Here is a 12049-nt window from a genome sequence, read left to right as displayed (position 1 = left end):
ACAACCAATAGTACGATAACCACACTCAAACGTGGTGAATGGATAATAGGATAAAAAAACCCACTATGTACAATTGAAAGAATTTAAAATCGAGAATTTATTTCTAAAATGTAAAAAACACGACCGGCAACCAGTCTAATCGAATAATATGGCGGCCATCTCAAACCGCGTGGTGTACCTTTTAGTTAGCTCTATAAAAGCCAAACAAAGTAGCCCAGTGTTGTTCTTAAGGTGACGGTATTTTACGATGTAAGCGTGGCAGGTCGATCAAATTTGTCCGGGCCGGTTCACTCACGCAGGGATGTTCCCCAGTCCTGGAAGTTGTTTCCACAGCTGGCACAATCACATAATTAATCTAATGTGTCACATAGGTCTTGAAATTAAAAAGTCCCTATTTCGCATAAAAAGTCGCAGCCTGACTCAGCTCTTGCGGTGTCTTCGACGACCCAGCAGGCTCAGTATCGGGGGAAGCCCCACGACCCCTCACTGCGACACTTTGCGCTTTGCTTAGTGGTTGTCACAGTACATTCTCTTGCCAAATGATTTGGCTAATGAATAATCCGTTATTAAGTCAGTAACCTGTCTGTGATTTAGTTTCACGATCGAATTTTTTCACAAACCATATTTGGTATAAGCCCATCCGATTATAACAGCTTACCACCAATGATTAGGTAACTAACTAATATAATCCCAGATCCAGCAGGTCACTTGGGGCCTAGCTAGAGGCCTATATATAAACAGTAGTCTGAATACCAGTCGTTGTGCTACCCTCGACAGTGGTCCCTGGATCTGCCCCTGAACAGGACCTCAAACTTTACTTCCCCGCCCATCTAGTCTTCCTGACGAGATAATTTATGTAAGACCAGTCAATGTCTATTGTTGAGAACTGACTTCATTACCATTCCACATCGAACTAGTGCTCACCAGGTTGTTGTTTCCGGATTCATCACTGAAACCATTTTATTCAATTCACTAGGCACGACATGTATCTTACAACGTTGTAAACTAGAGTATCATAAATCATCAGCACATTGAATATTGATTTTCACTAGTGATGAGGTCGAGCAGGAAGAAGATTGTACAATTTTTGCAAGCAGATAAGAGTACTAAAGACAAAGAGAGACTGGGAGACGCTTTGACCGGCAATGCCCAATGGTCTCGGTTTACAGAAAAAGTTGAGTAGGCCCTACAAAACATACATCTATTTTTCTATTGTTCCAGTCCGTGGAATAGGAAGAAAAGAATATTGTATCAACGGGACTGAAATTCTACTGGTTATTTTCCTCAAGTAAACAAAATATGGTAATCTAGTTTTTAGGCTTCTGTGGAATACTCTTTAAGGGACTTTTCCCGGCTTTATTTCTGTGATACTATTTGGTGTGTCCGATACAAACCCACCGCACGTACCGGTAACTGATAGATGATTGACCTGTAGACCAAAGAAATGCCAATTAAACTATCAAAGAGCTATATATGCTTTAAGAGGCAATTTCAAATTTTTATCGGGCAGAAAAATGGTTCGATGTAGCAAGACAAAATTTTGTAATGAATGATGTTTCTGAAAAGTGGCCAGATACAATTCAAAAGTTCGTGGTTTCCCTACGTAGATAAATGATTAAAACAATTTACGTGTTGAATTGACTTTCCTGACAGAATAATGTATCTCAGAATGTTGTATACTTTTCATGGATCTATTTAGCACCCTCTCATTTGGAACACTTTTTTAAAGACCCGGTTCAGCTGCGAGGTGAATGCCTGCAATTAAACGGTCCAGTCTAATGGTAAATTTCTCCATAAATTCATACTGTGTGATGAACTTTCGATCAATGCCAATATTCCGCTTGTCAGTTTTTTGTGATTAATTTCACATCTTATTTTATTTTACAGATTGTACAAATGTTGACGACAAGTTGATTTTACCCACAAAAAATCCCAATGATTACCCCTGGAAAAAACTTATAGTGTCGTGTACAAGAATACTGAGAAGATTCGGAATCAAAGGTATTTATGAACGATTCCTAAAATACCTAAAACGTGCGATGGGAGAATGTTTTTATTTTTTGTTAAACAAATATTACAAAAGGATATGTATTCACTCAGCAGTTCAAACCCACATTCGAATCGTAGTTCAGTCGTTTATTGATGGATTTTATTGTCCTTATTTAGAATTCGATGAAGTTGGCAGTGTCCCTACATGTACTCTGATCTATAGTTTGAGGTCCTGTTACAATTGACAATAAATTGTCACCTATAAAACAGCTGGAAGTGTATGGTTTGAGATCCTGTTTTAAGTGTCAATAATTGTCAACAAACAGCTGGAATGTACGGTTTGAGATCCTGTGCTAAGTGACAAAAAGATGACAAAAAATTGTCACCACAGCTGGGGGTGTTTGGGGGGGAGCTGTCAATTGTATTTGTGGGCCAACCTCTGATCAAAGATAACCCCGAAAATCGACTTTATATCAATTTATTGTTTGAACGGAGCTTTGTCAATGTGATTCTGTAGAACGAATTGCTGCTACAGTAGAAAGCGCTCATTACTGTAGCACCCGAGTGTTCTCCGCAATGATCCATGATGCATTTCAAGGCCCTCTCCGGGGTACCCAGGTCAACTTTACAGAACTTATGGAGGGCTGTAAAACTTGCGTAGACTCAGTCACAAGAGTCAAACGAGACTGTCCGAACTCCTATTTGCCAGCGACAGCGCATTTGATGCCACTACTGAACCCAATATGCGGCGTGACATGGCTCGGATATCGTCAGCTCGCGACAACCTTGGCCCCCACTTCGGGGTAATAATAACGATTTAATGGAAAGCGCCGTTGAACATTGTATCACAGCGAAAAGGGCGCTATAGAAATTAAGTTACTATGTTGTACTTAAATATTTTTCACAAGAATCAATTTAAAAAGATCGAGAGCGGCAAGCGAGAAAGTATTCGGTGCACTGCATGGAAACGACTATTCCCCGCTTCAAATTCTGAACATACTTTTTCAGTTTCAGGTCTTCAGTTTTATCACACAATTACATGGCAATGGAAAACTGACGGATAATCTTTGCTCATGAAACCGGTGGAAACGATTATGTGCTCTCTTTCTGCGGAATTAATTTCGTATTTCGGGAGTTTTTAGGCCGTTCGACCGCTTCCTCCGATCGCTAAGAAAAAAACTTGTTGTCGAAAACACGAATGAGAAAATTCTAAATAAAATCATTTTTATTGTTTATACGTTTTACAATTCAGTTGACAAGATTTTGGCTTCGGTCAATCTGCAGAGAATTAAAGCCCGGCACCGATAGTCGAAGATCAGGTAAAACCAGAACCAACAGTGCATGTGTTGAAACAGATATATCGAAAATTGAAAAAATGCATGTAGTTTGGAGTTCGATAGATACCATACGACATACAGTGGAACCTCGTTACAACGAACTTCACAGGACCAGAAAATCTGTTCGTTATAACTGATACGACGAAACCTCGTTACAACAAACTTCAGAGGACCAAAAATTTGTTTTGTACATCCATTAATATTATATGAAAATTTTTGTTTTTGAGACGAAATTTTAGGTTTTTCAATAAATGATAAATCTGAATCTGTGAGGTCTTTATAACAAGGTTCCACTGTATCAAGTATTTGATAATCATCAAAACTAACGACACAAATGGTTAAACATTCTTTCTTTGGCAAAGAGCTAGGCCACGATTTATCCAGTTTTTTTCATTCCTATATTTTTTGTAATATCCAACATTTCTCGAGTTTATCTAGTCATATATACTTAAATGATTATCGTCTTCAATCGCATTTTCTTAAGAAATATGAATTGAGAACAAAGATACGGGTATAAACAACTGTTACTAACAGAAATCAACAACGCAGTTTAAACATGTTCCATAAATCAGCATTTCATTGAAGGTATCACATTTTATTTGTCTATCAAACAACTTTTAATCGTGTAGCCACGTATCTTTTCGTTTATATATATACAATACATTATTTACAATGATATCTTCCGCAAGATCAATCTAAAAATTAAAAACCATATATACACGCGTGTATGACGACTGTGAGGCAGATCCTGTGTTGACAACCATGCGGTAACATGAATGACCGTAAAAATGTGAAATTTGTGGAATAATACGGTATAAAACGGTGTAGTCGACGCGCGCCTCTATCTACATAGCCCGCCGCAAACCTCTCCGATTATTCCCGGTTTATCGATGTTATGGTGAAATGTGGAATTTGCGATCGTTTCCGCAGCTCTCAACAGAGGGAAGAAGAGAGAGAGGAAGATAGTTCTGTGTTGCGTTCTTTTAGGCCAGACGTCTTTAGTCTACTTCAGGGGCCAGTTGTATAGTCGTGGCTTAGACTTAAGACCAGTCTAAGACCAACTTAGTTCTATAGCTAATCTAACAACTTAAGACCAGTCTTAAGATTTAAGACCACTTTTGGACTTAAGTAACGACTGTGCAACTGGCCCCAGAGGAGAAAGTTATATATACCTTTGAAACCTTTTTTGAATCCTTAGTTCCAAAAGACGAATCGTTTTTGACAGCTGAGCGCGACACTATGTTGTACGTATTGGATTTTACCATACTTGGATTTTGACCATATAGTTTTCATATCCGAGAGACCATCGTTTGAGATTTCCTATCATTTTTATTCAAACGCTTGATCAAAGGCGCGATCTGAGTTTCTAATATGTATTTTTGGTTTTAAAGCGTTCCGTTTTTACTCGCCAAAACGGCATCATTATGAGATTACGTGACTGAATAGCAAGCACTGCGGGGCTACTTGGCGTCATTACTTTTCGCCGAATGAAAGCCATGAATCGGAAAGGTCAGCGACTGGCTTTAAACTGGTTATAAAGTCTGTGTTTGTCGCACTGTACGCTTTTTAATGGTACACGACGACGTCGACGCGACGCCATTTTCCTGACTGTGACAGCGACCTAATTCCCGTAATGACGGCGGCTGTTGTTGTTGTTGTTGTTGTGGTTGCTGCTGCTGTTGCTGCTGCTGCTGTACTGTCTCTCCCGATATCTCCTCATTCAGATGTCCTGATGATCTAAGCTCCTGTACCACTTTAGTGACGTGCGAATACAATCCGTCGAGTTCCATCATTAGTTTCCGTACTTCGCCGGGAATGTCGTCGGGGTTGAATTTCAGTTCTTCCTCCAGTTTCGCGGCCTTCGCCGCCGACGCTTCTCTCGCCTTAGCCGCCTTCTCTTCTCGCATCAGGCGTTCGTCCTCTTCGCGTTCGTCCAACAGTTTCTGATCGATGAGCAGCTGACGACCGCGTTGTATCAGCTTCTCTTTCGCGTCCGGATAGTCGGACAGCGTTTTCCACAGGTCCTCTTTCGATAGGCAAAACAGGTCCGAGTAGCCCTCGCTGCGAACGTTAGCCGTTCGGCGATTGCCGGTTTTGTTGCCCGGTATGTCCAGTATACTAATTTCGCCGAAAACCGAACCTTCGGTTAAATTTGCATAAATAGTCTGTTCGTCGTCGCTGATGACGCTTAGCTTTCCGCGTTTGACGATGTACATTTCGCGGCCTACGTCACCTTTGCGGCAAACGTAGTCGGCCGGACTGAACACCTGCAGTCGCAGTTTGAGTACCAGCTCTTGTAGCAGTCCGGGCTCGCAGCCGCGCAGGATGCGCACGCGTCGCAGCGTGTCCAGGTGCACGTTCATCAATATTTCGGCTTTCAGTTTTTCGGGTAACAGCGACAGAGTCAGCTCTTCGTCCATCGCTTGTCGATTGTGCCACAAATAGTCGAACCATTTGAGCACGCGTTTCTCCAAGTGTTTGCCGACCTTTCTGAACTCCATGTATCGTTTGACGGCGTCGATTCGCTGTTGAAACTGAGACCGGGAAACGTTCAGGTTGCCGATCATGTTCCCCACGCTGCCGACGATAGTAGCGAATATCAAAACCCCGGCCAGGTAGTCCAATATGACGAACAGGCATTCGCCGTCTTTCTCCGGTTGGGCCTGTTCGCCGATGCACGTCAGCGTGACGGTCGACCAGTATAAGCAGTAAACGTATTGCGTGCCGACGGCCGAAAAACGCGGTTGCGATATGTTCGGGAAGACCCATTTATCCGAGCCGAGACCGATGAATTTGCTAATTTGAAAATATATACAAGCGTTCCAGTGTATTATCACAAATATGTAGAAAACGAGATTGGTAATCCTGAAGGCGTTCGGGAAGCTGGTGCGCGTTTCCGTGCGGTCGCAGAATTCGCGAACGCGCGGGAATTTGAGGAGTCGGTTCATGCGCGTCGCCGGCGAGTATTTGTCGATGACGAGCAGGAATATGTCGACGGGTATCATGCTCAGTACGTCCAATATGAAGATCGGATTTTTCAGTTTTGCGTAATTGCGTTTTAATTTCACCGTATCGCGAACCAGTTGGCCCTGCTCCAAGAAACCTGTAAAATAAACACGTTTATCAAAAGTAGAAACCGGTAATTTGTGAAATAAATTAAAATTATGTAAACAACGTAAATTATCTCGCGGATTTTGACAACATCCTCCGCCGGCAGGGATTCGAACCTGATGGCGTCGCTTCGCTCAGCCACGCCACGGATCGCTGCCGCACGAAGAACGGGTGCGCAGGTTTGCCGCAAGAAAACTTGCCGCACCAATCGGATTGCTAGTCGTATAATCGCTGAGGCACATTTCACGGATTATAAATGGGAAAACCCGGGCTAAAATAGAACGGGTTTCTAATGTGGCTAGTGTTGCCATCATCTATAAGCTACGCAGCCTCGCATTCCCAAACTAGGTTTCATTCTGTGGCGAGTTTCTCGATGCCATCAGGTTCGAATTCCTACCGGACTTGCGGGGAGGATGGGATTTTGATTATGGGTTATGCTGTTCGAAGTAAAATCAATTTGAATGTTTTTCTAAATCTGCATCGAATTTAGCCACATTTCCATTCTATTCTTAAGATCGTTAAGCAAAAATTTCTTTGACGGATTGCTAGTTGGAACGTCTAATTTAACGACGAAAATGTGCGTCAGGTTGCAACTAGAGTCACAGGTATGTGTCGCAAGGGTGTGTTATTAGTCGACGGGTGTTTACGATGAAATCATCGCTTGCAATAGCGCAGAAAATCGCGTCGTCGCAAGGTCGACCGGCTTAAGGCATCGCGCCATTTCATCTCATCATCTCAATTTCACACGTTTCCCTCTGTCCTTTGATGATATCGTTCGGCGCCGCTCGTTCCACCTACCTGTCCTAAAGCGAACGATCATATCAAAAAGGTAGACGGCATCGCACAGGAAATCCATGCTGTACCAGAGACCGTGGTACTGAACCTGCAGATCGATGAACACGGCTCTGACGATTATCATCAGGATGTTGTAGACGCAGGCGAACGATACGAAAGCTAGCCAGTAATAGTATAGGTTACTGTACGGGTTCAGCACCCAGCGTTCCACATTGCAGTGGCTGCAACAATACCTGCAAAATTCGGAGGGAAAACGTACACTTTAAGAATATTCATTTGATAAGTAGAAGGGTTATAGATTTAGCAGACGATATTTAGTTGATTTGAAGTAGAAGGGTTATAGATTTAGCAGACGATATTTAGTTGATTTGAAGTAGAAGGGTAATAGATTTAGCAGACGATAATGGTCACCATTCTTATAAATTCATTCTAACTTTTGATAATCGTTATAGCCTAGAATATGTAAATATCTTATCGTTGATCTCGAAGGATATGGATATCCTTGTCCCTACTTTGAGTTCTAAAGGGCATTTTCTGTTTAAAGAATTTTCTGATTTAGCTTCCCGAGGAGCTATTGCTGCCCCCTAGTGACCTTTGTCTGCAATGATGTTTATCGCTCTGTTCAAATCTGATGGGGCCTATTACATTAATGCTTACGATCAACAGTGTTCTCGCTGGTTCGATAGTGAAAGCATGGTGTGACCTTTATTGGCATTGTTTTCTTTTATTTCTAACGCACGGGGAAATCCGGTCTTAAATTGGTCTTAAATTGGTCTTGAGTCTAAGCCATGACTGGGCCCTGAAGATGAATCTAATGACTAGATATATATAGACGTACCACAGTTTAGAGCAAGCTGTAGAAATGAACGATCGTTGCGCGTCCGAAGTGACACCAGCTGATAATTCAACCACGTGGCACGGCGCACCATTCGACTTCTTCATCTTCCATCATACAGACTGAATTATAATCAGCTTCCAACGACAATCTGACTGCTGAAATACTGCTGATTTCAATCGTAAAAACATAGCTGCAAAATGAAGAAAAAAGCTTTTAATCATTATTGATACGTCATCAAAATTCAAATTTACATGATGCTTTATATATAAGCCAGGCCCGTTGCCAGGGGGCGTTCGTCCGTTCACGCCCCCCCCCCGTTTCAGAAAGTGCCCTTCATAATTTTTTCGGAATTATTTTTTTTTTGATTTGAATTGTGACATATGTTCTGGTAACATTTCAAAAAGGCCTATACTAGTAATTGAAACGTTGTAACGAATGTCAGTGACCTCCAAGTTCGAGTGTTAGGAAAATATTCACCAGATTGCTCGGAGAATGCATCTTAGGGAATGGTATTATAGATTAGTTTTGTGGGGAGGCCCCCAGACTGGGCGTCGCATTACTGCGGAGCATGCTTTTCGGCTTAAGGCATCGCGCCATTTCATCTCATCATCTCAATTTCACACGTTTCCCTCTGTCCTTTGATGATATCGTTCGGCGCCGCTCGTTCCACCTACCTGTCCTAAAGCGAACGATCATATCAAAAAGGTAGACGGCATCGCACAGGAAATCCATGCTGTACCAGAGACCGTGGTACTGAACCTGCAGATCGATGAACACGGCTCTGACGATTATCATCAGGATGTTGTAGACGCAGGCGAACGATACGAAAGCTAGCCAGTAATAGTATAGGTTACTGTACGGGTTCAGCACCCAGCGTTCCACATTGCAGTGGCTGCAACAATACCTGCAAAATTCGGAGGGAAAACGTACACTTTAAGAATATTCATTTGATAAGTAGAAGGGTTATAGATTTAGCAGACGATATTTAGTTGATTTGAAGTAGAAGGGTTATAGATTTAGCAGACGATATTTAGTTGATTTGAAGTAGAAGGGTAATAGATTTAGCAGACGATAATGGTCACCATTCTTATAAATTCATTCTAACTTTTGATAATCGTTATAGCCTAGAATATGTAAATATCTTATCGTTGATCTCGAAGGATATGGATATCCTTGTCCCTACTTTGAGTTCTAAAGGGCATTTTCTGTTTAAAGAATTTTCTGATTTAGCTTCCCGAGGAGCTATTGCTGCCCCCTAGTGACCTTTGTCTGCAATGATGTTTATCGCTCTGTTCAAATCTGATGGGGCCTATTACATTAATGCTTACGATCAACAGTGTTCTCGCTGGTTCGATAGTGAAAGCATGGTGTGACCTTTATTGGCATTGTTTTCTTTTATTTCTAACGCACGGGGAAATCCGGTCTTAAATTGGTCTTAAATTGGTCTTGAGTCTAAGCCATGACTGGGCCCTGAAGATGAATCTAATGACTAGATATATATAGACGTACCACAGTTTAGAGCAAGCTGTAGAAATGAACGATCGTTGCGCGTCCGAAGTGACACCAGCTGATAATTCAACCACGTGGCACGGCGCACCATTCGACTTCTTCATCTTCCATCATACAGACTGAATTATAATCAGCTTCCAACGACAATCTGACTGCTGAAATACTGCTGATTTCAATCGTAAAAACATAGCTGCAAAATGAAGAAAAAAGCTTTTAATCATTATTGATACGTCATCAAAATTCAAATTTACATGATGCTTTATATATAAGCCAGGCCCGTTGCCAGGGGGCGTTCGTCCGTTCACGCCCCCCCCCCGTTTCAGAAAGTGCCCTTCATAATTTTTTCGGAATTATTTTTTTTTTGATTTGAATTGTGACATATGTTCTGGTAACATTTCAAAAAGGCCTATACTAGTAATTGAAACGTTGTAACGAATGTCAGTGACCTCCAAGTTCGAGTGTTAGGAAAATATTCACCAGATTGCTCGGAGAATGCATCTTAGGGAATGGTATTATAGATTAGTTTTGTGGGGAGGCCCCCAGACTGGGCGTCGCATTACTGCGGAGCATGCTTTTCGGTGATATAATGACGCCCCGTTCAAAATGCTGGCAACGGGTTTTGTAAACATACTATTTATTTTTTAAATAACAAATATTTAGACGGCAGTTTCAGCATTTCCGATTGCTGCTCATAGAGGGCGAACTATGTCCCAAGAAAACGCGTTGTTTTCCTCTGTCAATAATCAATGATTAATTACTCATTATTCATAATGGTAATATAATTTAGTTGGAGGTAAAATGGATGGCTCCGGGTGTTGGTGTTAGTATGAACGAATGAGATGAAACCAGCGTGCACGGCTGAACGCGCAGCTATATTCGTGTAATGACCATTATATATCGAAATTGATCTCAAACCAGATCGGAAAATGTGCGCGAACGCATTTATGCTGTCGGTTTATTATAACAAATAACCATAAAAAAGAACCACTCCTCACGACAAGCTATCATTGACAGTTCAATGAAAAGGAATATGATATCTATTTCATATATGTCACTATAATATGTCACTATCATCAGCCTCCACGAGGGTTGTACAGTAAGTGGCCACCGGTCATTGTCGGCGCGGTCCATGGGATCGAATCCTGCATCTGGTGACTGAGTGCATTTCTTGGCTGATGATTTCGCATTCTCGTTTAGCAGGGTTTGATTGTACTGGCTAGCTGTCGCAAACCCTATTACCTTGTCCAACTTTTCTTGGGCGGACGGGTTCCCGCTCGGCGCCAGCCCATCCTCGCTTGCCAGGGGTCCGGTATCACTCCCGAATTCGCTTCCACCAGCCCCCTGGCCTCACGAAGCGTGATTTCATTACTGGCGCTGTTGCGCGTGACATCATATATCGATTTGCGAAATACTTCCTTGTTCGGTAAAACGTTCGCTGATTGGTCAATTTAACGGGAAAACCAACAGAAGTCTACTGACGGTTTGTTACAAGCGCTGTGATTGGTACGACCGGATTCTGGTCGGCTAGTAACGACTCCAACGACTCGTGAGGTCAAGGGGTTCGGGGAACAGCTTTAGCGTAGTGGGTTCGAATCCCTTGAGGGTGAAGATGGCCAATTATAGGCGTTTATACCGGCACGATGTTAGACTGGTCGCCTGTCCAATTCTGCGCCACTTGCATTCAGAGTCAGAATAGCTAACTGAAGTTGGTAGAGACGGGCAAGCAGTCTAACTGCGTAGCGCGACTTTTGCTCTCTAAATACCACGTATCTTATTACCTAGATATATAGACTGGTGGCGCCGAGCGGTAACCCGTCCACCCAAGAAATCCTGGGCGAATGTAATAGACCAATAACAAATTTGCGGCCAGGGTTTGTAGCGGGTGGCAATCGGACCCTGGCAAGCGAGAATGATGGTTTCGGGGCCCTTTCCCTTTGATAAAGCGTAAGAACCTTCGCCCCAAGCTGCTTATAATGCCTGAAGTGGTGCTCAGCTGGTTGAACGATGAAAAGAATCGTCTATTTTACGGCGACAGTATTGACGAAGCAATTTCAGCGAACTGAAGTAAACACCATTGACAATCGATTCATCAAATCATTAACTGAATTATTCCATGCTTTGAGGAGGTAGAAAAAAACGTCATCTTTTCGTAGTAGAGTATTTTTAAGGCACCCACAGACGCACGGGATTCTTCGGTCCCCCGCGTTTTCTCAGTAACAATTCGCCTAAGCCGTTCTGAAAAATCCTTTAAATTCGTAATCGTGCCCCAAAGACAACCGACTTAAATAAATAAACCCAACAACAGTCGCTGAATGAACGATTATTTACCTGAGCTGAACCGAATTTTCCAATTACGTACTCCGATTCAAAACCTAAGATTCTGTAAATAAATTCGACCTTCTTCTATATATTTGGTCTTTGTACTTCTATTTGTGATCTAAGCGCCCCACCCGTTTCGTTCCCGACATAG

The 12049-nt window shown here is 42.3% G+C and overlaps 1 protein-coding gene and 1 long non-coding RNA gene across 2 annotated transcripts; one reads left to right on the top strand and one right to left on the bottom strand.

Annotated features, from left to right (window-relative positions):
• The first annotated feature begins 150 nt into the window (after positions 1-150).
• On the top strand, positions 151-3123 carry LOC141913237 (uncharacterized). Its single transcript, XR_012620254.1, has 5 exons — positions 151-249; positions 1222-1302; positions 1700-1781; positions 1888-2001; positions 2998-3123. It is a non-coding gene; the product is annotated as an uncharacterized LOC141913237 (long non-coding RNA).
• Positions 3124-3642: 519 nt separating this feature from the next.
• On the bottom strand, positions 3643-9683 carry LOC141912946 (cyclic nucleotide-gated channel alpha-3-like). Its single transcript, XM_074804381.1, has 6 exons — positions 9580-9683; positions 8810-8974; positions 8159-8260; positions 7236-7465; positions 5078-6429; positions 3643-3648 (listed from the first exon to the last, which is right to left on the bottom strand). Exons 1-6 carry the CDS (start codon positions 9681-9683, stop codon positions 3643-3645), a joined length of 1959 nt encoding a protein of 652 aa, XP_074660482.1.
• Positions 9684-12049: the final 2366 nt, after the last annotated feature.

The sequence above is a fragment of the Tubulanus polymorphus genome, chromosome 11 (genome assembly GCF_964204645.1).
Source record: "Tubulanus polymorphus chromosome 11, tnTubPoly1.2, whole genome shotgun sequence".
NCBI lineage: Eukaryota > Metazoa > Nemertea > Palaeonemertea > Tubulaniformes > Tubulanidae > Tubulanus > Tubulanus polymorphus.
Note: the sequence above shows the minus strand (reverse complement) of the source record. Positions and strands in the feature narration are given on the sequence as shown.